This window comes from Loxodonta africana, chromosome 22, assembly GCF_030014295.1.
Source record: "Loxodonta africana isolate mLoxAfr1 chromosome 22, mLoxAfr1.hap2, whole genome shotgun sequence".
Lineage (NCBI taxonomy): Eukaryota > Metazoa > Chordata > Mammalia > Proboscidea > Elephantidae > Loxodonta > Loxodonta africana.
The window spans coordinates 56,531,193-56,558,370 of NC_087363.1; the positions used below are offsets into that span (position 1 = coordinate 56,531,193).

Genomic DNA, 27,178 nt, shown 5'->3' on the forward strand with positions numbered 1-27,178 from the left:
GTCTGACTGAGACTAGATAGAAGGACCGCAGTGGTCATGGCCCCCAGGCCTTCTGTTGGCCCAGGACAGGAACCATTCCTGATGCCAACTCTTCAGACATGGATTGGACTGGACAACGGGATGGAGAGGGATGCTGGTGAGGAGTGAGCTTCTTAGATCAAGTGGACACTTGAAACTATGTTGGCATCCCCTGCCTGGAGGGGAGATGACAAGGTAGAGGGGGTTAGAAGCTGGCGAAATGGACATGAAAACAGAGAGTGGAGGGAGGGAGCGGGCTGTCTCATTAGGGGGAGAGTAATTGGCAGCATGTAGCAAGGTGTATAAAATTTCTTAGGTAAGAGACTGACTTGATTTGTAAACTTTCACTTAAAGCACAATAAAAATTATAAAAATAAATGTTAGTTTTACTATTAACTAATTTTTTTTTTTTAATCACTGAGTATAAAGAAAATAAGAAATCTAACATTTGTTGAATGCCTGCTACTTCACGAAAAAAAACCATGAAATAGGTATTGTTATCTACACTTTTCACTTGGGGGGCTGAAAAAAGGTTAGGTACTTGTTCCATCATGGTCATTCATACAGGTTATGACAAAACAAGAATTTTAACCAGGGCTTTCTTCTGATCTAGGGTCAAATGGACTTTAAATGTTGAGGCGACAGAAATACTCTAACATATACAGTACCAAGTGGCCACAGAGCCTCTCTTGTAAAGTTTTTTCATACCAATTATGACAACAACAACAACAACAAATGTCCTATTTGCACTACCACATATGTGGGACATTTTTAAAAACCACTGGGGACATTATTACACCTACTCCTCATTTACAGACTACCTCATTATAGGACATTCTGCATTTACAACAATAGTAAAAAATCTACTATCCGACTGTTTTGCGCACTAATGAGGCAGGAGGCATGGTGGCAATGACCATGGAGCATCCCCTCCCTTGAGAAGAGTATCCTGGCAGTTTCTGGGAAGGCAGCTGCCCTGTGCCCTCCGCTCTATCCTGCCAAGTGCAGGCTGGGCCTCCTCCATGGCCTAGGCCTCCGGGTAGAAGCACAGGCTGCACCAAGCAAGCAGGTGCTTGTTCTAGGTTCCCAGCTCCTCCTATGCGGCCTGAGGCCCTGCAGCTCAAAATTGCTGTGGGGTGGGAAGGGAGGAAAGAAAAAGGCATGGGGAAATGTGCACGAGTTTAATGACATCCCAAAGTGAGCCAAACTGGCCCTGAAGCGTCCACCTCGCTGCAGCCCAGTGCCAGGCCAGGCACCCCACACTATCACAGGAAGTCCACGCCTGGGTGACTTGCCAGGCCTGGAGGGCAGAGCAAGTTCAAGCAGGATCACAAAGGCAGGGCTTATACGGGTGGGGATTGAGCCCTGGAGGCGGCTCTGCTGGGAAGGTCTAACCCAGCACAGGAGGAAGGTGAAGTGGTTAAGCCATGGGCCCTCCAGTCACACAGCCCAGCTTTATCCAGTTTTGTCTTCTCCAAGCCTCCTTCTCCACAGAGGAATAATCTATAACTGGAATCCTCAGAGTTATGAGTGTTATCAGTAAATCTTAGCTGTTACTGTTTCTATATTTTCCAAATTAAAAAAAAAAGACACATATGAATGGTTTGGGGGGGAAAAAAAAGGTCTGGAAAGAGAAAAAAAATAATAAATCCTCCATTTTTGCATAACGCCGGCTTTCACAAAATGACCTGGTCTTTGAAACCTAACCACATTGATGTATCAGGAGTGGGAGTACTATTATTTTGTATTATTACTAATTTGAGACAAATTAGCTATTTTTCACTTTACAGTCAGCGGTTTGAGTCCTCAATAATATTTAATACTCAGGCAACAGGTTACCCAGGCTATGTGGTAGGGATGGAGTGTGGTGATGCTTAACACGTGGCTATTACACAAGGTGGATTCCATACACACACATTACAAGCAGTGCCAAATCCAGGCAGCCTGGTATGTGAAGAGGATTCCAATGGGTGCAACCAGAGAGGAAGACAATCAACTATGAACACATCTTAGGGCGTAGCAAAAAAAACGAAGATCTAATATACATTTCTCAGAATTAATCATCTATTTTAAGGAGCCCCGGTAGCACGGTGGTTATTTCAAAGGCACGTGTTTAAATGAAGTAAAAGTCAACATTCTCCTCTTAAACTGTCTATACTTAGTAATTAAAGTTTTTTGCTATTGATACTAAAACTCAATGACACACCCATGCTCACCTCAATATAAACTCCCACATCAGAAAGGTACAAAGACCTACGATTCACCAAACAGGAAAAACACAGTAATTTGTGAGCCATGAATTTCTTATCTTCTCACTAATGTTTTGAAGCTTCTGATAGGTTTCCAGTAATAGTCCATAAGTATACATAAACTCACATATTCACTGGCAGGCATAAAGCCCATCTCTGGATATAGATAAAAACCACACATGTACATACAGGTAACACTAAGACAGGCAGGCATTCTAGGAACCTCTGTAAGGCTCAAATGAGTTTAGTGGTAACAGCGATTGGTCATTCTAATCCAAGAATAAAGGACTGATGCACATTTTTTTTTTAACTGTCTCTGCACCATTCACCTAGGCAACATACTGGCAACAGTAACATCTCTCACCACCACCAGATACTGTAACATAAATCACCGTCATCATGCCCCGTTCCCCACCCCAATCACTACTGCTATGATATCACCCCCAGATAACTAGTGCTACAACACAAACTCCTATCAGTTTTTTCAAGTTGGACGAAACCTCGGAAAATATTTAGAACATCTACTAGTAGCCCTCATTTAGTAGCTGAGGAAACTAGCCCATAGCAAAATAAACAATTTCAATCATTGAAGCCAGAATAGTTATAGTAGCAACCATCTGGGGGCACTCGTACGTATAAACTTATTTAATTCTCACAATATCCTTTGAGACAGATTTATTATTCATATTTTAGAGACAAGGAAATTAAAGTGCAAAGAAGTCAGCCTTGGTCACACAGCAATCAAGTGGCAGAGATGGGAATGCAAACCCAGGTCTGTCTGGTGCTCTTCTGGTTCTTAAATCAGAGCTCTTTCATCAAGATTAAGCACCTAAACTTGCTTCATGTGCCAAATACACTCCCCATTTATGCCCAGAATACAGACAGGTCTAATTCTTACTACCATCCCCCAACAATTTTCATACCTGGAGTTATATACTTTATTCAATCCTCACAACTGTTGAGACAACTATAAAAGCATAAATCCCATTTTTCAAATGAGGAAACGAGTTCACAAAAATAATTTGTCCAAAGTCACACAAAAGTGGCCAAGCCAAATTCAAACTTGGGTCATGCTACTTCCAAGATATGACAATACCTCCCCTGCCCCCAACATGCTAACTCGAAAAATTAGGGGCCTAGACCACCACTAGTAAAAATCTGAACTGAACATGGAAAGCATGAGCTCATGGGCACCAAAAGTAATGAAAATTAGGAAAGTTACTTATACCAGCCAAGAAACTGCTCTCAGTCAGTACATTCTGTGCAGTGTCCACGACTATCAGGTTTACGGCATCATGTGATGACAGAAAGGAAAACAACTAATTTTCTTCACGTCCACACCTTAGACAGTGTAGTTAGTATTTAGAACAGAAGGGCATACATTCAACTAGTATTTTCTGAAAATCTACTCTCTGTTCCCCAAATTGTGATGATCATACATGAGAGGGGTTTAGGTGGCACATGAATAATTCATATTAATTACATATTTTAGTATTCATAGGCTTTAAGGTGACTTAGAAAAATACAACTAATGCACGGACCAACAGGTTCAGATCTTACTACTTACAAGACTGTAACAATCGACATAATGGTTATACCTCTGAGAAGAGGTAAAATGGGGGCCTGAACTCTATCTGCAATATTTTTCCATTTAAAAAGAAGTAAGCTGACTTAAAGAAAACTATTAGTTAAAAATTATACAGATCAATTGTATGAGATCAAAAGGGCATTATTTGCCCAAAAACAGAGATAACAAGACAAAAAAGGGTAGAAAATAGGACAAAAGAAAATGAGGAAACCAGGGCAGAAACGGGGAAAGTGCTGACACATCGTGGGGAATGAAACAAAAGTTATGAAACACTTATGTACAATCATATTGGAAACTAATTTGCTCTGTAAACTTTCACCTAAAAAAAATTATACAGATGTTACAAGGATACGACAAAAATCATGAAGGTGGTATGTGACTAACATTTTAGAAATAATGTTCACGGGTTCAGTTAATACTAGGTTGGACAAAACAAAGTTCCTTCCTTTAAGAAACCCATAAACCAAAAACCAAACCCACTCACTGCTGTGGCGTCTATTCCAACTCACAGCGACCCTAGAGAAGGATCTAACAGCTTCATTGGCTTAAGGGGATTTTGTTTTCAATAATGCAGATCTTAGCTATTAATAAGAACTACTTTTAAAGCAACCAAACTTGTATTTTCTCACTGATAACGTCAAACTATCTAAACATAGGGAAACTGACACTGCAGGGAGAAAAAAGCAGAATCAAAACGAGCATTATGGACAACATAATAATGGCTAATGTTTACTGAGCACTTACTATAGGGTTGCCATGAGCTGGAATACAACTCAACAGCAAAGTGTTTGGTTTTTGGTACTGTGTGTACCAAGCACTGTGCTGAGATGTCTATATATTACCTGCCCACACTGTGAGGTACTATTATTATTCTCATTTTATACATGAGGAAACTGGCTTAACAAGGAATAAAAAGTTTTCCTAAAAAGTGGAATTTTGAGAGAATGGCAGTGGCGATAGCTTTCTTCATCTCTCCAAAACCCCACAGCCCAGACATGACAACTAGACAACAAAGCCAAAAAACCAGTGAACAACATTTACAACAAAGCTACTTGACAACATAGTCCCAGAAGCTTCAAAAAATAAGTCTGTGACGAAAAACCACCAACGGCCAAATGTTCTGTGTATTTTCAGGATCTGTGCAAGAGAAAGCAAAGGGCATGCCTGAAGGGCCTGAGAATAAGAGAACCACAAAACAGCCAAAAGGTATTCACCGAAAATTATGGTTGGCCAATTTGAGAAGAGCAGCTAAAACTGAGAGGTGTTCTGCCCACACCAATAGCGAGTGAACAGAAGATATGCGGTGAGATCTGAAAGCCTTGTTCCCATGAGTTCTTGAAAGAGACCCACCAGAGTTCCCATTCAAGTGAGCCCAACAATGAGGAGAAACCACTGGGATTAAAGTCAAAGTTAAGCATGACAGGGACAATAAAGAGGAAGGAAAGACAAGGTCCAAATAAAAGTAGAAGTGGAAACCAGAACCTGGAAACTCCAGAAAGCAAGCTGTCTTGTTTTTAAACACTTCACAGAAACAATGAAAGAGCTCTGTGAATTTAGAAGAGGAACTCTGAACCATACCTCCTCCTAAATGTTCAGGAAAAGGAATTTCAACTACAAATGAGCAACAGCAAAATATTACGGTCAAATCCAACATAAAATTTTAAGAAAAACCGAGAATAACATACCTATGGACAATGAAAGCAAGACAGAAAGACATGTTCGACAACAATCAAAAAAATGGTATCATACTTTTTCAAAATGGCTAACATGCTCAGCTGCTAACAAAAAGCTTGGAAGTTCCAGTCTACCCAAAGGCACCTCAGAAGAAAGGTCTGGTCATCTACTCCTGAAAAATCAGCCACTGAAAACCCTATGGAGCACAGTTCTACTCTGACACACATGGGGCTGCCATGAGTTGGGAGTCAACTTGATGGCACCTGGTGGGTATTTCAAAACAAACTAAAAGACACTGAAAAAATGATACACAAGACAACATAAGTCGGAGTTAGAGAAACTCAGAAATGAGGTGACAGATTTTTAGGAAGACTTAAAACAAAAAAGTACTTCAGAAATAAAGACTATACTAGAAAGTACACCAAAACAAATGCACACAACAGATGATGCTTGAAAAGAAATGAAAGGAAATTCTTCCTGCAAAGGAGGAAACTTTTAAAAATCAAAATGGAATCAAATTTAAAATTTCCCTTCAAAAGACACTGCTAAGAGAATGAAAAGACAGCACAAAGTGAAGCAAGTAGAGGTAGTCCCAACTTACGAGAGGATTCTGTTCCAATAACTCCATCGTACACGGGTTTTGACCTAAGTCAAATACCTTTTTTCGTTTTTACTGCCTTTTATTATCAGTATCTTTATAAATCCAATCTTTGTACATCTGCAAGTGAACATCTGAGGATAACATCAGCAAATTATGTACTGCAACACTGTATGTAATATGTATTACATACGATAAGATGTACCAAAAAAAAAAAAAAATAAGCAAACAGTCGTAAGCGCAGTTTGTCGTAACTCAAACACAGCATGTACCATATACAGGACCGGTACCCAGAACATATAAAGAACTCCCAAAACCAACAAGAAAACAAACAACCCAATTTTAAAAACGGGTGAAAGATTCAAACAAACACTTCACCAAAGAAGATACACAGATTCAAATAAACACATGAAAAGATGGTCTACATCATTAGTCACCAGGGAAATGCAAATTAAAACCATTACGTAATATGCATCTATTTAGAATGGCTAACGTAAAAAAGACCAACCATACTAAGTGCTGAAAAGGATGTGGGGAAGCTGAGCTCAGTTCCCATACTGTCGGTGGGAATGCAAAATGACACGATTTTAGAAAACAGGCAGTTTCTTAAACGTAAACTTACCATATAATCCAGCCATTTCTAGTTACTTATCCAATGCATTATGTCCACCCAAAGACTTGTACACGAATGTTCACAGCAGCTTTATTTATAACAGAAAAAACTGGAAATAGCCCAAATGTCCACCAAAAGATGAAATGTACAAAAAATTGTGGCATATCCATATAACAAACACTACTCAGAAATAAAAAGGAATAAACTGTTGACATCGCAACATGGATGAATCTCAATTACGCTGAGTAAAAGAAGTCCAACAAAGTACATACTGTATGATTCCATTTATACAAAATTCTAGGACATACAAACTAACGTAGAGTGACAGAAAGCAGATCGTTAGTTGTCTGGGGAATAGGGAGTGGGGGTACAACCAGGGAAGAACAGGAGGAAACTCTGGGGGATAATGGATATGTTAATTATGGTGATGGTTCCATGAGTACAGATGTCAAAACTTATCAAACTGTACATTTTCAATAAACATAGTTTACTGTATGTCAATTATACTTCATTCAATAAAGCTATTTAAAAAAAAAGGGAAGAAAAAGTACTCAAGACAAATTGGCAAATATTGAAGATATGCAAAGCAGATTCAACACAGCAATTACAGGAGTCCCTGAAAAAGCCAAGTAGGAAAAAAACACATACTGAAAACTTTTAATTCAAGAATTGCTTTCCTGAAACTAAAAAAAAAAAAAAAATAAAACCACATATTGGAAGAGCAGAGCACATACCTGAGCACGCTGACCCAGAATGACCCATACCAAGACAGTCTAGAAAATTTACTGGACTTTATGGAGGGGACGGGGAAACACTTGATATCCATCCAAAAAACAGTGGATGACATATAAGGTGAAGAAAATAGTATTATCAGATTTTTGGCAATAACACTAAATTCACAGAAAAAAATGGAGTTAAAATATTTAAGATACTCAAGGATAGAAAGTATGAGCCAAAGATTTTATTTCCAATGAAAACGACCTTCAAGAACAATAGGACACAAACAGACAACCTAAAGACTGGGGAAAATCTTTGGGAATTATATAAAGGATAAGGGTTTATATCTAAAATATATTTTTAAAAAACTTCTAGAACAAAAAGACAAAATAATCCAATCAAAAACTGGGGAAAGAACATCCTCATCAAAGAGGATACTCACATGGCCAAAAGACACACAAGAAAAGATACTCAATATCATTAGAAATGCAAATTAAAATCACAATGAGGTACCACTTGACTCCCACCAGGATGGCTAAGGAGAAGCCCTGGTGGTGCAGCTAACCACAATGTCAGTTATTCCAGCCCACCAGCTGCTCTGTGGGAGAAAGTGTGGCAGCCTGCTTTCTTCAAGATTTACAAGCCTTGGAAACCCTATGAGGTAGTTCTACTCTGTCCTATAGGGTCAGTATGAGTCAGACTTCACATCAACGAGGACAGCCAAGATCTAAAAAAAAAAAAAAAATTATAGGGATGATAACAAGTGTTGTAGGGGATGTGAAGAAATTGGAACCCTTATCCATTGCTGTGGGAATGCAAAATGGTACAACCATTGAGGAAAAGTCTGGCAGCTTCTGTAGTTTGGAGAGTAGTGTCTAGGGTCTTAAAAGCTTTCAAGTGGTCATCTGAACTACAACTATTGATCTCTACTCATCTAAAGCAAAAGCAAAAGGAGGAAACCAAAGATTCAAATTAGAAACCAGTCTATTAGGACTTAGTCTACACAAACTATGGCCTCATCTACCCTGAGACCAGAAGAACTAGATGGTGCCCAGCTACCACTACCTACCATTCTGACCAGGGCCCCAAAAATGGACCTTACAGAATGGGAGAAAACTGTGAACAGAACCTCAAATTCTTAAAAAATCCAGTTTTACTGGACTGGTTGACTGGAGAACTCTCCAAGACTATTGCCCTGAGATACTTTTTCATTTAAACTAGCCCCTGAGGTCATCTTTTTAGCTAAATAACTGATTGTCTCACAAAATAAAGAATATCATCCGTGAGTACTGTGCTCCTTAAAAAAAAAAAAAAAACCCGTATGAGACCAAACAGTCAACAATTACTCCAAAACAAAGATGAGAACATTAAGGGGGAAGGGAAAACAGATTAATGGAAATGGAACACCCAGAACAGAAATAAGAATATTCACACACTGAAGAATGTAACCAATGGTAACCAATGTCACTGAACAATTTGTGCAGAAATTGGTGAATGGAAACCTAAACTGCTATGTACATCTTCACCGAAAACACAATCAAATATCGGAAAAAAAGAACAAAGGGCACAAACAGTTATCAATATATAAAGACCTCAAGAAATACTGTTCTCGTGAGCCTTGCCTCAAGGATCTACACTGGAAGATGAGCTTCAGACAACCAAACTTACTAGAGATATTGCCATACGGACTGGTGTTAGACATACAGCTGCTGTAGAACTAAGACTATATGAGAGACAGGAAGAGTATTTTATGGAATAGCTATACACACTCAAATAACATAGACACAAGTATTGTTTTTTTAAATACAGGCTAGAACTGGGAGAGTGTATGTAAAAAAAATTTTTAATGTTCTTAATCATATTGGTGGCAGTGGTAGTAGTATTAGTATCCTTAAGACTTTCTGGTGTGTAATGTTAGATACAGTGAATGAGAAATTATGAGATCATCATTCCCCATGTTCTTGAGAACCAGGATTTTTGGTGTGAAAGAAGTTAAGCAAAAAACCTGTAGTCCTGATTTTGATTTGTAAGTATCAGTATGAACTCATGAAGCATTTCATTTAGCTCTGTCCATTGAAAATGCTACAAACAATGACAAACTCAGTAATAACACACATCTCCAGCATCCAGATTGTAGTCTTTAAAAATCATTTCCCACTAAAAGAGGATAGGGTTTCTTAAGAAACGGCTGACAGCAAGTCACAGCTGGAAATGACCTTGGAATATCTCATAGAAGACAGCAAGAAAGCTATCAAAGACTACTAGGGTCACATCAAAAGGTCTCAGGAGCCAACTGGAAGAGGCCACCAGTGGCCAAAGATGGTACAATGTGGCTATCAAAAAGGGCAGTAGTTGCAACTAAAACTCATCAAAAATACTTAAATTCATGACTGAAAACCATCACGTTTCTGTTTATTCAGCACATACTATATATTTAATTACCATTACATGAGAAACTATATTACCTTTAAATAGTGTTGCCCAATCAAAAAAAAAAAGGCAGAAAAACAACAAATGCAGGCAAGGTTGTGGGAAGACTGGAACGCTTATACACTGCAGGTAGGATTGTAAAATGGTACGACGACTATGGAAAACTGTATGACGCTTCCTCAAAAAGCTAGAAACAAACACCTTATGATTCGGCAATCCCTCTCCTAAATACACATCCTAGAGCTAAAGAGCAGTGATATGAATAAACATATGCACGTCTACGTTCACTACAGCATTATTTACAATAGCGAAAAGATGGAAACAATCTAAGCGTCCATCAACTGATGAATAAACAAATCGTGGTACATACAAGAGAATGGAATACTACGCAACTATAAATAATGAGAAGTCTATAAAACATCTCATAACAAGGATGAATTTGGGGGACATTATGTTGAGTGAAATCACAAAAGGACAAATACTGTAGGGTCCCACTATTACAAAAAGAATTGAAATACACAGAAAGCAACATTCTTTGATGGTTATCAGAGATGGGGCAAAGAGGTAGGGGGAATCACCTCCTAGATAGTAGATACTTGTTATTTTTGGTAATGGGAAGAGCAATAACAAACATGAATGAAGTCTGTACAACTTGACCAAGGTAAATGAAGACACTAAGAAATACACAAGAAAAAGGGACAATTCCAGTAACTGCTATCAACCTATACAATTTTGCAACAGTAATAACAATCAAAAAATATGTGTATGGTTACACAGGTAGATATGTATGCTATATCTGTATAGGAAGGCATATTCAAGTACACACACATGCACGTATAGGTGTACATCTGCAGGTGTATGTATAAACATGTATGTGTGTGCTGCATATGTACCCGCATATATATAATAAAGCACATAGTGGGCATGGTTGGAGACTTTCTAGACATATACAAACAACTCTTGGGATTGGTTTACTGGGTTGAAAGGCTTAGGTCCATGGTCTCATGGAACGACTCAGTCATAGTTCATAAAGATAATGTTCTACATCCTAATTCGGTGAGCAGGATCTGGGGTCTTAAAAGCTTGTGAGCAGACATCTAAGAGACAACTATTGGTCTCTACTCCTCTGGAGCAAAAGAATGAAGGAAGCCAAAGACTCAAAGAAGAAACTAGTTCAAAGGACTAACCGCCCACATGAACCACAGCCTTTTCTAGCCTGAGACCAGAAGGGCTAGATGGTGCCCAGCTACCACTAGAGACTGTTCTGACCAGGGACACAATACAAGGTCCCTGATAGAATGAGAGAAAAATCTGGGACAAAATTCAAATTCATAAAAAGGCCAGACATACTGTACCAATAGAGTAGAGGAACCCCTGAGACTACCACCCTAAGGTACCCTTCAAACTAGGAATTGAGGCTATTTCTGGAGATAATCTCTCAGAAGAGTAACAGACGGGCTTAGAACAGACGTGAGTAAAGTGCTCCCTTAAACAATCAACTATATGTGACCAAACAGTAAACATTTACCCAAAAGCAAAGATGAGAAGCCAAATAGGGGAAGGGAAGCGAGAACAATGGAAACAGAACAAACAGAATGGAAATAATGAGAATGCTGACACATTTTACACATTGTGAAAACTGTAAGCAATAGTACAGAACAATCTGTATAAGAATTGTTAAATGGGAACCTAATTTGCTCGGTATACTTTCAACTAAACACAATACTTTAAAAAAAAAAAAAAAAAGGCACTGCCCAATTTCAGGATAAAGTTATCAACATAAAACCAATTTTTCCAAGTGGCCAGAAACAACTAATTTGGGGATAAATTGTTTTACATACATATATGTTGTTGCTGTTAGTGTCCATGAAGTTGATTCCAACTCATGGCGACCCGACATATAGAGTAAAACTGTTCCACTGGGTTTTCATGGTCGTGACCTTTTAGAAGTAGATCACAGGTCTGTCTTCTGAGGAGCCTCTGGGGGTCAAACTCCAACATCTTGTCTAGTGGTCAAAAGCTTAACCATTTGCACCATACAGTACTCCTCTGTATAACAGTTTAGAATCCCACATCTTGGCATCTTTCCTAACTTCCTACAAGCACAATTCTAAATCTTCCCTAAAGCTAAAAACACAAGTATTAAATCAATTTTATTTTTAATGTACAAATAGATATCCTAGGCTGTGAATGATTTTCATAAATAAAATTTCAAGTATTCTTTCTGTTAATGCTTTCTTGCTACAATAATGTATCGATGAAAATAAAAATGGTTAAAACTACAGAATTCGTACCTTAAGCAACCCATCAATCCTAAAACATCAAAGAGATCTGAACTCTCACTTTTTATATTTGCATTCTCCCATGACAATCTTAGAAATTAGACAAAGCTCCATTTAGCCATAAATGGGTAAGAGAAATGGCAACTTTCACTATCAAAAGGCATGCCCACAGTTAAAAGTAATACAAACTTCATTAAATGTCAAAAGATGAATTTGAGAACACCAATCATTTTAACACAAAATGCTCTCAGTAAATATAGACCTAACTTGACAAAAAAAAAGAAAAAAATTGTTTAAGTCCTCTATCAAGACAAATAATTGTTCAGAAAAATCAGATTAAATTTCTCAGCTGCTGGTGATCCAGTAAGGCAAGATATTAAAAAGCTGTATTTATTAATGGTGATGATTGCACAATATTGCAAATACAGTTAATGCCACCAAATTATATACTTAGAAATGGTTAAAATGACAAATTTGTTATGTGTATTTTACTGCAATAAAATTTTTTTAAAATTTTAAACCTGTCTTTTAGAAACTTTTGACTGTACATTTAGAGCCACTGTTTTTTTATCAAGAAGGAAAGGCAGTTTGTACAGAGCTGATTAGCTGATGAAGAGACAAGGTTTTAAATATTTTTTTCTTAACTTTTTCTAAGTTTAAGCGTTTTTCTCATTTCTAAATTTGGTTATCAGAGGACTATACTACAACCATAGCAAAACTTGTGAAAATGAACACTTGCTAATAAAACCACAGAAATTACGTATCACTTGAAGCTCACACTCTTCTGTTAGGCCTCAAAAAGTATTTTGAAAATAGGCATGAAGTAGGGGAGCCACGTATCACTTGAAGCTCACACTCTTCTGTTAGGCCTCAAAAAGTATTTTGAAAATAGGCATGAAGTAGGGGAGCCAGGAGAGCCCGTTTATTACCACTGCACCCAAAGAAATCTTTCTCCTTCCTGTTCCCCCACCATTACCCAAAGGAAAGACAACAAGGAAGTCATCGAAGCTGCGTTGCTCTCTACAAATTAACTTTGCCCTCTACAAACTAACTTAGCCAGAGTGTGAAAACAACTCCTGCCACACAAACTACACACAATGGACTTGAATATTCCTTTTGAAAACAGCCCTAATTTACAAGTTTCAAATTCAGAACATTTGGAAACAAGCCTAATAAAATGGTAAGCGTATGTAACAAGTTAGCTATCCTAGAAAGTTTACAGGACAGTCAAAACTTATCATCTGGAATTTGTCAGATAATCACCCCGAGTACTCAAGAGAATAGAAGTCACACACTTCAAACATCTACATCTATGACAACAAAAGCTTGGATACAGACAATAAGACAAAATACGACCAACAAAAGAACATGAAACAATCAAAGCCACAAAACCCTGGGGATAAAGCTGTTCATTATGGCCAAAAAGGGTCATAATGGAAAAGACAGTCTTCCTTTCTCAGGCCCTTTCAGACTAAGAAGTTCTAAACAGGCCTAAATGTAGATGTTAAAAAAAAAAAAAGGTAAACAATTTTTTAAAATGCATTACGGAGCATGCATAAAATAAATAAAAGTATATATTTATTACATGCTTTAAATGATAGTTTTTAAACTGTAGGAATGACATAGATTAATAATTCTTCCAGAATATACTTTTTTCTTTGTCCTATGCAATCCTGAATGACATACGTTTATAAAAATGAATACATGTTTCAACTCACATTGTTTCTCCAGTCTTGGCTACATGACAAAGAAACTGATCCAGGACAGGACAAACTTCCTTTTTCCCCCTCTTCTCAAAATCTAGATAAGAGAAGAAAGAAATGTTATTAGTATTTCCCAAAGTCCATCAACCATTCCCAACACCTTAATACAAACTTTCCTCCCAGTCCTTCCCCATACTAAGAAACAATAATAAAATAAAAATTAAAAAATCATCTTCTCAACCAAACAGCCACCTCTACCCTCCCAAGCTCCACTTCCAAAATGTCACCCACTTCACTGGTATTCACTGGTAACAGGACGCCTCCAAAAGGGGGCACTCGACTTCTCCAAAAACTAGCCTGAATACAGTGTTTCCCAAAGTGGGGTCACGGGGAACACCAGCATCCGTCTCACCAGGGAATCTGGTTAAAATACAAACCTCCAGGCCCGACCCCATTAATTGTTTATCTAGGGGAAGTTCACAAGTCTACGTTGTAACGAACACCACCTACTCGACGGAGCCACCCCCAAACGATTCTGAATTGTCAAAACATAATTCTCAAATCCCTGAAACCATGATATTCCAAGTTTGGGAACCACTATTCTCAAGCCTGTTGCTTGGAAGGCGACCACCTTAGAATTAGGGCGCGTGCAAAGATGCCTCCAGAAGCCCTGAAAGGCTTCGTAAGACAACTTAAAAGTTGCTTTGCCAGCGCCGCCCCCCCACCTACCCTTTTACTTTTTCTCTCACCCCGATGCCCGGCATGCGGGAGCCTGACGGCGAACCGAGCCTGCCTGCGAGGGGCTACGACCTGTCCCCGCCGGGGTGGGAGAGGGGCTGGAGCCCCTCCGAGAGCTCCCCGACTCCCCTCCCCCAGCCCAGACGCCGGCGGCAGACACAAAGCCCAGAGCGGGGCGGGAGGGAGCTGCCCACAGGGCTCCCCGCCCCTGGGAGGTGGGAGGGGGAGGGGAGCCGGAGACGCGCCCTCCCGGGCCCGGGCCGCGGAGCCACCGGCCCGGAAAGGAGAAGAGAGAGGGCCGCAGAAGGAGGGGAGAAGGGAGAGGGGCAGCCACCCCCACCTTTCAGCGCCTCCTGCAGCCTCTCGACGTCCATGGCTTCCCGGAGTCCCTCGCAGCCTCCGCCTCCCGCCGCGGGTCTCCCCGAGACCGGAACGCCTCCCCCCACCCCCCCGACGCCCTCCCCCTCCCTCGCACACACTCCGGCACGCAGGCGACCGGGGGGGGCACCGAAGGGAGCCGGGGGAAGCGAGCGAGAGAGCGAGACCGACAGAGCGAACACCTCCCCGAGCCGCTACCACCAGCCCTCCAACATGGCGCCCGGCACGTCACCGCGCGCACGCTCCCCGCCGCCGTCCTCGCGCCCGCTGCGCGCCCCGAGCCGGGAGCCCGAGAGCGCGTGCGCGGCGGAGGCGTGCCGCCGGGCGGTCCCGTCGACCCGGCCTGGTGGCTGGCGCCGCATCCTCCGCCTGCGTGGTGCTCCTCGGCGGGCCCCCGCGGTACTGCAGACAGCACGGTAAAGGAGCGGGTTGGGAGCTGACTCGCAGGATTCGAGTACCCTAGCTAGCTGTGTAACCTTGAGCAATTTACTTCTCCTCTCTGAGCCTAATTTTCCCAATCTGTGCAATGAGGGGAAACCCTGGTGGTGTAGTGGCTAAATACTGCGGCTGCTAACCAAGAGGTCAGCAGTTCGAATACGCCAGGCGCTCCTTGGAAACTCTATGGTGCAGTTCCACTCTGTCCTATAGGGTCGTTTGGTACAGTGAGGGCACTGGTTCCGACCACCCTATCTATGCAGTTTCTGTGAAAATTAAGGAAGAATGTGTACACACAGCGTTCAGAGTATGAATAAAAAGCACTCTGTATTACAGCTATTAGTAGTGACAAGAATACCTCTGCCCCTGAACTCGACGTTCACTCGTCACTGACCCACCCGTGAAAAGAAGCAACGCATACAGCAAAGTGATTCAGAGCTCAAGCTTTGGAATCAGCTGAATTCAAATCCCACTCCACTACTTACTCCCTCTGTGGCCCTGGACAAGTTACAACTCACAGAGCCTCAGTTTCCTTGTCATAAAATGGGAATTGTAAAACAGGATTGAGGATTGCGTGAAACGGTGTGTATGAAGCACTACAGGACCTGGCACTTGGTGAGCACTTAGTTAACAAGGCTCCTGCTGTTTTTAGTATCATTGTGATTAAGATTACATTGCCTAGGCACCCAGGAAACTAAAGAGGGGACCGCAGAATCCTTCTCCAGCGCTGACATTTAACAAACGGGAAAGCTGAAGCATACAGAGCAAGTCCGGCAAAACAGCAACTGAAACTGGGACATCTGGCTCCCAGCCTTTGTGTGGACATTTTTGTGCTCTTGTTATGTCCGTGAACTTTTAAAGGAAAAGGCACTGGACTGTTGCACCTTCTCTTCCCAAAGCCTAGCAGAATGTCATGAAAGAAAGGAAGAAAGAGAAGGCAGTTTCTTGGCTTGTCTTGTTGTTGTTAGATGCCGTGTCAATTCAGATCCAACTCATAGCAACGCTGTGCACAGTAGAACGAAACACTGCTCTGTTCTGTGCCATCATCATAATCGTTGCTATGTTTGAGCCTATTGTTGCAACCACTGTGTCAATCCATCTCTTTGAGGGTCTTCCTCTTTTTCCCTGACCCTCAACTTCACCAAGTGTGATGTCCTTCTCCAGGGACTGCTCCCTCCTGATAACATGTCCAAAGTACATGAGACAAAGTCTCTCTATCATCACTTCTAAGGAGCATTCTGGCTGTACTTCTTCCAAGACAGATTGTTCATTCTTCTGGAGTCCACGGTATATTCAATATTCTTTGTCAACACCATAATTCAAAGGTATCAATTCTTTGGTCTTCCCTATTATTCATTATCCAACTTTCGCATGCATATGAGGCAGTTGACAACACTGTGGCTTGGGTCAGGGACACCTTAGTCCTCAACGTGACATCTTTGCTTTTTAACACTTTAAACAGGTCTTTTGTAGAAGATTTGCCCAGTGCTACACATCGTTTGATTTTTTGACTGCAGCTTCCATGGGCATTGATTGTGGACCCAAGTAAAATGAAATCTTTGACAACTTCAATCTTTTCTCCATTTATCATGATGCTGTTTATTGGTCCAGTTGTGAGGATTTTTGTTTTCTTTATGTTAAGGTGTAATCCATACTGAAGTCTGTAGTCTTTGATCTTTGGTTTGTCTTCCCAAACAAAACCAAACCCACTGCCATCAAGTCGATTTTGACTCATAACAACCGCATAGGGTTTCCAACGCTATAAATCTCTATGAAAGTAAACTGCCTGTGGAGCTGCTGGTGGTTTCAAACCACTGACCTTTCAGTTAGTAGTCAATGGCTTCAACCATTAGGTCACCAGGGTTCCTTTGGTTTGTCTTAGAAAGCACAAATTTGTATGCAGCCATTACGACTGTTGACACTCTTAAAAGGTAGTGGCTGTGATTCTTACCCTAGGTTACAGATGCAGGCAAAAGTCTTCCACACCCAAAATACCTCTCTGGAGTGTTGTAGTTGGAAAACCAGTTCCCTTCCATTGTCTACAGCATTCAGCTCAATTACAAATAGCCTTGTAGGGGTGGCAATAGGGTGTCATCATCAAACACTTGGTCAGCACTTATGATGCACTAAATTTAGTTTTTCATGGCCCCTTCTAGTCTGAAAGGGCCTACTGTGCCTACATAAAAAGCCTGTCCTGCACTTCTGACACCCAGTCTTTTTTTTAGGCAGGTCACTTGCTATACAAAGGTCCCTGGGTGGCACAAGCAGTTTCCACTCAGTTACTATCTTAAAGGCTGACAGGTTGAATTCAACAAATGATACCGCTGAAGAAAGGCCTGGTGATCTACTTCCATAAGGATTACAGCCAAGAAAACCTTATGGCTCTACTCTGCAACACGTGGGGTCACCATGAGTCGGAAATGAATCAACCCAACAGCAACAGGTTTGGTTTTGGTGTCTCAGTGTAAAAGCTGGCTGTGTAATACAGTTCCACTAACCTCATGTGACTGTTTAAATTCCAGTAAATTAAACAGGAGTAAAATTGAAAATTCAGTTCCTTAGTTACACTAGCCACATTTCAAGTGCTCAATAGCCTCGTGTGGCTAGTGGTTTTTGTATTGTGCCTTGCAGATACAGAAAACTCCATCCTTGCCCAAAGTTCTCTTAGACAGTGCTGTGTTGGAGGAACTCATTGTGCTAATTTCTTCCTCCTTGCTTTGTCCCTTTCATCAGTCATTCCCCTCACTTGGGCATGCCTTTCATTTCCAAACTGGATAAGGTCTGTGACAGGAAATAAAGTGGACACAGCAGTGACAGCCTAAGGGAATCAGGGAAAGCTTCCTGGAGGAAGTGGTGTTTAAGCTGAGACCATTGAATTATGAGAGGAAGGGAGCGAAGTGAAGCAGATAGGAGGAGAAGAGGAGCTATCAAACAAAAAACCAAGATGCCTTGAAATGAAAGAGAAGAGCCAGGTGCATTCTAAAGATACATAAGAAATTCAGTCTGACTTGAGCTGAGAATGCAAGGGGAAAAGAGGCAAAAGAGGAGACTGAACAATTATTTCCTTTGGTTCATTAGTTCTTTCTTCCTTGGATTTTTTTCCCTAGCTAGCATGTATCCCAATGTCAGTGATCCCTTAAGCCTCCTATTAGTACTAATTCCCGTGGAGGATAACAGCATACAAATGTGGTAGCCAACCTCCACAATGGCCCATCTTAGTTACCTATTGCTGCTGTAATGCAAATACTGCAAGTGGAGGCTTTAAAGAACAGAAATTAATTTTCTCACAGTTCTGTAGGCTAACAGTCCCATTCAGGGTCTCAGCCCTGTCGATTCCTTCCTTGTTGGTAGCCCCGGGCATTCCTTGGTTCTTGGTGATCCTCACATGCCATCTCTCTTCCTTAGTGTCATGGATTGAATTGTGTCCCCCCAAAATATGCATCAACTTGGTTAGCTCATGATTTTGTGTATTGTGTGGTTGTCCTCCATTTTGTGATTGTAATTTTATGTCAAAGAGGATTTGGGTGGGATCGTAACACCCTTACTAAGGTCCTGTCCTTGATCCAAGGTAAAGGGAATTTCCCTGGGGTGTGGCCTGCACCCCCTTTTATCTTACAAGAGGTAAAAGGAAAGGAAAGCAAGCAGAGAGTTGGGGACCTCATACCACCAAGAAAGCAGTGCTGGGAGCAGAGCGCATCCTTTGGACCTGGGGTCCCTGCGTGGAGAACCTCCTAGTCTGGAGGAAGATGAGTAGGCAGACAGAGGGAAAGCTTTCCCCTGGAGCTGACACACTGAATTTCGACTTCTAGCCTACTCAACTGTGAGAAAATAAGTTTCTCTTTGTTAAAGCCATCCACTTGTGGTATTTCTGTTATAGCAGCCCTAGATGACTAAGACACTTAGTATGTGTTTGTTTCTGTGTCTAATCTACTCTTTTTATAACTCAGAAGTGGTTGGGTTTAGGACACTACCCTGGCGTGGCCTTATTAACAGAACATTAGGTTGCATTATGGAAGGTGTTTATATTACATCCACAAGTACAGGGGTTAGAATTCCCACACATATTTTGGAGGGTCACACAATTCAATCCATGACAGCCCCCAATGATCTTTGCCTCCTGAGATTCATTAGGAGGCCTGGTGGCACAACAGTTAAGCTCTTAGCTGCTAACCGAAAGGTTGGAGGTTCACACCCACCCAAGGCTCTCCGCAGGAGAAAGACCTAGTGATCTGCTTCTGTAAAGATTACAGCCAAAAAAAAAAAAAAACCCAATGGGGGCAGTTGTACTCTGTCACATGGGGTTGCTATGAGTCAGAATTGACTTGATGGCAAACAACAACAACAATGCATTGTAGACTTCTCCCACACTGAATCAGAGCTGTCTGTGTGACCAAAAAGAGTATAATGGCAGTGATGGCGTGACTTCTGAGACTAGGTCATACAGGGAACTGTGGCTTTTGCCTTGGGCTCTTTGATTGCTCACTCTGGGAAGCCAGCTTCCATGTCAAGAGAACGTTAGAGCAACTGGGTGGAAAGGTACACCTAGAGAAGAACTAAGGCGGTGGAAGCAGACCTGCAGCCCCAGGAAATCCTTCAGATAACTGCAGCCCCAGTTGACTTCTTGAGTACAACCTCATGAGAGACCCCAATTCAGAAGGCCCATCTAAGCCACTCCCAAATTCCTGATCCACAGAATCTATGAACAATAATAAATGTTTATAGTTGTTTTAAGCCACTAAATTTCAGGATAATTTGTTACATGTTGTGTGTCACTGAGTTGATTCCGACTCATAGCACCTACTCCATGTGACAAGTAGATGTTATGGATTGAACTGTGTTCTCCGAAAATGTGTATCAACTTGGCTAAGCCATGATTCCCAGTATTGTGTGGCTGTTATCCATTTTGTGATCTGATGTATTTATCCTAAAAAAAAAAAAAAAAAGTGTTATAAATTGTAGCCTCTACAATGTTAATGAGGCAGGATGCAGTCTACAGGATTAAGTTCTATCTTGAGTTAATCTCTTTTGAGATATAAAAGAGAGAAGAGGGCAGAGAACAGAGGGACCTCATTAGCACCAAGCAAGAAGGTCCAGGAGCGGAGTGCATGCTTTGGATTTGGGGTCCCTGCACTGAGAAACTCCAAGACCCAGGGGAAGACTGATGACAAGGACCTTCCCCCAGAGCCAACAGAGAGAGAAAGCCTTTCCCTGGAGCTGGCACCCTGAATTAGGACTTCTAGCCTCCTAAACTGTGAGGGAATAAACTTCTGTTTGTTAAAATCATCCACTTGTGGTATTTCTGTTACAGCAGCAGTAGATAATTAAGTCGGTAGAATTTTCCCCACAGGGTTTCCTAGGCTGTAATCTTTCTTCTGCAGAACTACTGGTGGGTTTGAACCACCAGCCTTTCGATTAGCAGCCAAGTGCTTAACCATTACACCACCAGGGCTCTTTAGTTTGTTAAATACCCATTGCCATGGAGTCAATTCAATTCCGACTGATAGCGACCCTATAGGACAGAGTAGGACTACCCCATAGAGCTTCCAAGGAACGCCTGGTAGATTCAAACTGCCAACCTTTTGGTTAGCAGCCATAGCTCTTAACCACTATGCCACCAGGGTTTGCAGTTTGTTGCACTGCAGTAGGTAAATAAAGCAACAAATAAGAATATTGATAGTAACAGCTAATATTTATTAAGGGCTTTCTGTGCTTCTAAGCACTTCACAAAAATATCTAATTTAATCCTCATGACAATCCTACCAGGTAGGTGATATTATCCCCACTTAACAGAAGAGAAAACTGAGGTATATGAAGAGGTAAAATACCTTGCCCAGAGTCACACAGCTACACTGGCAAGTGACTGAGCCAGGATTCAAACTCTCGACTAGGCTCCAGAGCTTTCCAATGCTTTCCCTCTCTTCAGGAAGGTTGCAGAATACTCAGAGAGATAAAATGGGAGTTCAGGATCCTGAGGCAAAATAGAAGGCAAATATGCAAATCAGGTGTTCAGAGGCCTACAGAACCTTTCAAGCGGGGATAAAATTGCTTTTTTTTTTTTTTAAATTTTTTGTGTGCATTACGTGAAAGTTTATGGAGCAAGTTGGTTTCAAAGCATTCCATGACACTGGCTTCACTCCCCACAGTGTGTCAGCACTCTCCCCATTTCCATCCTAGGTTCTCGTTTCCTTTCGTCCTGGTTTTCCACCCCTTCTTGCCTCTTCATCCTTGCATTTGGGAAATGTGGCCCTTTTGAGCTTGCATAATTGATTGTTCTAAGAAGTGTGCTCGTCTGGGGTATTATTGCTTATTTTATGGGCCTGTCCATCGTTTGGCTGAAAGGTGGTCCCTGGGAAGGGCTTCAATTCCAGGTCAAAAGGATGTCTTAGGGTCATAGTCTCAGGGATTCCTCCAGTCTCTGTCAAACCAGTAAATCTGGTCTTTTTTGTGAATTTGATTTTTTGCTTTAAATTTGTTTTCTCCCTCTGCTTGGGACCCTCTGTTGTGATCCCAGTCAGAGTGGTAGGCTGAAGTTGCTTTTAAAGACGAGAAAAGATTTGCATCAACAGGAAAGGGCGTTAACTAGGTAAACAGTCCACCAGTGTCTTCCAGGTGCTGGGAGAGAAGACAGTGCGTGGCCTCTCTTTCCCCTATAAGCGCATGGTTTAGTGGAGGTGACAGACCTTAAATAAACATGAACATGCAGGAAGAGGGCTAGCCAGGGGAAGGCCCACTGCTCTGGGTATGTATGTTGGTGGTAGTGGTGCTGGATACCACGGAGTTGATCTTGACTCATGGCAATCCCGTGCATTACTGCTCTGTAGGGTTTTCTTGGCTGTTACCTTAATGGCAGCAAATCTCCAGGCCTTTCTTCTGTGGCACTGCTAAGTGGGTTCAAACCACCAACCTTCAGGTTAGCAGTCAAGTGCAAACCATTTGCACTGCTTAGGGACCTTCGGGCGTGTATGAGAGAAGAAATGCTAAACTTAGAGAAGACAGAGTAGGAGGTGGAAGATGGAGACAGAAAGAGAAGTTGGAGAAAGAAAACAGCTAGGACTATGCCAGGGAAAAATGTGGGCAGATCTTCTTATAATGGTGGGAGCATTACTGAAGTTTGGCAGCCTTCGAAGGTAAGTCTGTGGGAAGGGACAAGAAGAGGGATTGATGAAAAAAATCTACAAAAACCAACACCCATTCTACAAGGACTGGAGAACAGGGAACTGGCCTGGGTTAAAATATCACCATATAAAGCCTAGGAGGTTCTTTGACTCTCAGGCTTTTTATTCATGCCTGTACATCTTCATTTGTATATCACCATGGGTACCAGGCTGAAGCTGAGGTAGAAAGATGGGCAAATTGAGGTGAACACAACATTCTAAACAACTTCAGGGTAGTTTCGCATATCATCAGGGTCTACTTTCACCAGAGACTTTCGAAAACTAACAGTTCTCTTAGTGGTAAGGAGGGTAACAAAGGGCTATGCAAAAAGATCTGGGGTTGCTTTCTGTGGTGCCACAACTAGCCTGATTGCTGTTGCCTGCCATGCTGGGTTTGACAGCAGCGTCAGAGGCGGAGACTGGAAAAGAGTGGTACGTACTGCCTAGGTGGGATATCTCAAGTTTGACTGCAATCGTGGAAATTCGCTTCAAGTTGTATGAAAGACAATGGGAACTTACTAGGAGACGAGGTTATGCTGAACCCAACAGCTATTTTCTTCTTCAACTCTGCACATTTATCTCTGTCCAGTCACTCACTCTCTCTCTTTCTCACTTTCATGGAGTAAGCTCCGACTCATGGTGGCCCCACATAAAACAGAAAGAAATATTGCACGTTCCTGTGCCATCTTCATGATCATTGCTATGCTCAAGTTCATTGTTGCAGCCACTGTGTTTCTTGAGTGCTTTCCAGCCTAGGGGGCTCATCTTCCAGCACTATATCAGACAGTATTCTGTTGTGATCCATAGGGCTTTCACTGGCTAATTTTCAGAAGCTGATCCCTAGGCCTTTCTTTTGAAAGCTCTGCTGAAACCTGTCCACCATGGATGACTCTGTTGGTACTGGAAATACTGGTGGCATAGCTTCCAGCATCATAGCAACATGCAAGTCACCACATTATGACACAAAAATAAATGTCCTCATTCCAAATGGCTTGTTCAGACAACTGACCAGCACCTCTCAGTCACCACTGGAGTACTTGATTTGTCCAGCTTGGGCCAAGTGCCCACTCAACTATGGCCTAGAGCACAGAGTCTCCCAGTGTAATCCTGCCTGCTATAGCCATGGGTGTGGGGGCAGCCAGGCTAAGAAGTAGAGTTTTCAGAGAAGAAGGGGGAGGGGCAGTAGAGATCCAAAAAGATGACTACAAGGGGTCTGATTGACCCTAAACAAACACACAAAGGAGGCAGTATGGTGCATAGTGGAGCCCACACACATGAACAATCTGAAAGAAAGTTCATCCAGACTGTGGGTGTCATTTAGAAACAATCCCATTCACGTGAGACCACAGCTCTCCAGCGTTTTGCAAGAAACAGTGTGCCTAAGATTTATTTTCAACACAGCAACCAAGGTCTTTCTAAAAAGGAGATAAACCCATATCCATTGCTGGTGGGAAAGCAAAATGTTATAGCCATTGTGGAAAACAGTGTGGCAGTTCCTCAAAAAACCGAGCAATTTCACTCCTAGGTATATACCCAAAAGGCTTGAAAGCAGAGGCTCAGAGACTTGTAACACACCAATGTTCATTGCAGCACTATTCACAATAGCCAAAATGTGGAAACAACCTAAATGCCCATCGATAGATAAATGGATTAACAAAATGTGGTCCATACATACAATGGAATACTACTCAGCCAGTAGAAGAAATGAAGTCTTGATACATGGCTACGGTATGGATGGGGCTTGAAGTCATTATGTTGAGTGAAATAAGTGAGAATGGTTACACAACTCAAAGGATGTAATCAATGTCACTGAACTGCGCATGTAGAAACTGTTGAATCAGTGTATGTTTTGCTGTGTATTTTCTCAAAAACAACAACAAAATAAATTTTAAGAAAGGAAAAAAAGAGATGGGATCATGCCACTCTTTTGCTCACAATGTTGTCATTGCTTCTCATTTAACTTAGAGTAAAAGCTACAGCCCTTCCCATGGCCCACACGGTGGCCCACTGGCATAACCTACCACTCCCCTCCCACCTCTAGCCTCACCTTCTACCACTGCTCCCCCACCCCCACCCCGTCTCGGGTTGTTTCAGCTTTATTGGCCTCCTTGATGTACCTTCAAATCACCAGTCTATTCCCTGCTTAGGAAGTTGGCCCAGCTCTTCCTTCTGCCTGAAATAATCTTCCCTAGGACATCCAGGTGACTCCCTCACCTCCTCCAGTACCATCTTAAAATGAAGCTTACCCTGACCACCCTAATTCATGTGGCAGCCTCTACCTTTGCCTGCACTCCTGACTGCCTCTTACCCTGCTCTATTTCTTTTGTCCACAGCACTTTTCATCTCCTAACATATTATGTAATTTACTTTTTAAATTATTTTTGTCGTATGTCTCTTCATCAGTAGAACATAAGCACCCCGTATTTTGTTCACTGATTTTTTTCCCCCGGGGGTCTTGAACAATGCCTGTACACAATAGGTGCTCAATAAGTAAATACTTGTTGCATATGTATATGTTGAAATTCTCTGAGGCTTCAATTTCTCTTTATCTTGATCTTTTTTTTTTACATAAATGGTATCATACCATTCTGCGAGTTGATTGTTTTTGACTTAACAATATGCCTTGGGATCATTCCATTTTATTTTACAGATACTAATTTAAATCTTATTTTGCATAGCACTTCAGAGTATGGGTGGAATTTTATTTAACTAGGCCCCCTTGAATGGATAATGTAGGGTTATCCAATTTTTCCCTATTAGAAACAGTGATCTCAAATAATTCAACTCTCCATGTCCTCGTTCACAAATGAGAGACAGTATTTACCTTATAGGAGAATGTGTATTAAGTGAAATCTTACATCAGTGCCTGTGAAATATTTTATTATGTTTCTGTATTACTGTGATTACTTCTACTAGCACCACTACCACCAGCACCATCACTACTATTGCTATTACTACTTGCCTCTTTGTGCCTATTTATACCATGTCTCTACGAGGGGAATTGCCAGATATGTGAATTTTTAATCAACATTGCCAGTAGACTCTCCCTAAACATTTCTGTTATCTTCCTGAAGTCTGTAAGCATACACACACTTTTGGACTCAGTAATTTTTGTCAATCTGATGGGTTAAAAAAAAAAAAAAAAGCCTCTGTGTTGTTTTGATTTTCATTTCCAAGATTTATCGATTAGTTTGGTCATTTTCCCCATGTTTTTTGGCCAAGCATATACTTTCATTCTTCTTTATATTTCACTCCCTAAAGGCTGTTGAGCAAGTTTTAGAGTCTCTTCTGACATCAGTTTTGGTCTTTTCTTTCTTTCCTGTGTTTTTAATGACCTTTTGCTTTCTTCGGGTATGATGTCCTTCATAACCCATACCTCATCTGGTCTTTGGTCATTAGTGTTAGATGCGTCGAATCTATTCCTGGGATGGTCTCTAAATTCAGGTGGGATACACTCAAGGTCGTACTTTGGCTCTCATGAACTCGTTTTAATTTTCTTCAGCTTCAACTTGAACTTGCATATGAGCAATTGATGGTCTGTTCCACAGTCAGCCCCTGGCCTTGTTCCGATTGATGACATTAAGCTGCTCCATCGTCTCTTTCCACAGATGTAGTTGATCTGATTCTTGAGTTTTTCTTCCAGTGAGGTCCACATGTATCATCACCGTTTATGTTGTTGAAGAAAGGTATTTGCAATGAATAAATCATTGGACTTGCAAAATTCTATCATGTGCTCTCTGGCGTCATTTCTATTACCAAGGCCGTATTTTCCAACTACTGATCTTTCTTCTTTGTTTCCAACTTTTGCATTCTGATCACCAGTAATTATGAATGCATCTTGATCGCATGTTTGATCAATTTCAGACTGCAGAAGTTGGTAAAAATCTTCAGTTTCTTTATCTTTGGCATTAGTGGTTGGTGTGTAAATTCGAACAATAGTCTATTAACTGGTCTTCCTTGTGGGTGTATGTATATTAGCCTCTCACTGACAGTGTTGTACTTCAGGATAGATCTTGACATGTTCTTTTTGACGATGAATGCAACACCATTCCTCTTCATTTGTCTTTTCTGGCATAGTATTCTATATGATTGTCCAATTCAAAATGACCAAAACCAGTTCATTTCAGCTCACTAATGCCTAGGATAGGAGCCCTGGTGGCGCAGTGGTTAAGAGCTTGACTGCTAACAAAAAGATCGGCAGTTTGAATTCACCAGTTACTCCTTGGAAACCCTATGGGGCACTTCTACACTGTCCTATAGGGTCGCTATGAGGCGATATCAATCTTTACACATTCCATTTCATTTTTGACGACTTCCAGTTTTCCCAGATTCATACTTCATACATTCCAGGTTCTAATTATTAATGGATATTTTCAGCTATTTCTTTTCATTTTGAGTTGTGCCACCTCATCAAATGAAGTCCTTGAAAGTTTGACTCCACCCACGTCATTAAGATTGACCCTACTTTGAAGAGGCAGCTCTTCTCCAGTTGTATTTGAAGTGCCTTCCAACCTGGGGAGCTCATCTTCCACACTACATCAGACAAGAAAAAAATGGATGTTGGAAAATACTCAAGCTTGCTCTTGAATGCAGAGTAGCTA

At 41.3% G+C, this 27,178-nt stretch overlaps 1 protein-coding gene across 6 annotated transcripts in view; it reads right to left on the reverse strand.

The window, feature by feature from the left end:
• PPP4R2 (protein phosphatase 4 regulatory subunit 2) overlaps window positions 1–15,081 on the reverse strand; it is a 78,027-nt gene extending 62,946 nt beyond the window's left edge. For 5 of the 6 annotated variants that reach the window (XM_064275009.1, XM_064275010.1, XM_010590047.3 and 2 more), the window contains exons 1-2: window positions 14,951–15,080; window positions 13,888–13,969 (exon numbers count right to left, since the gene is read on the reverse strand). In XM_064275009.1, coding sequence (XP_064131079.1) covers window positions 13,888–13,969; window positions 14,951–14,984 — 116 coding nt within the window. In that variant the 5' untranslated portion in view covers window positions 14,985–15,080. Of the gene's footprint in view, window positions 1–13,887; window positions 13,970–14,950 lie in introns of all 6 variants that reach the window. The other variant, XM_023548013.2, reaches the window with a different exon arrangement.
• Between the last annotated feature and the right edge of the window lie 12,097 nt (window positions 15,082–27,178).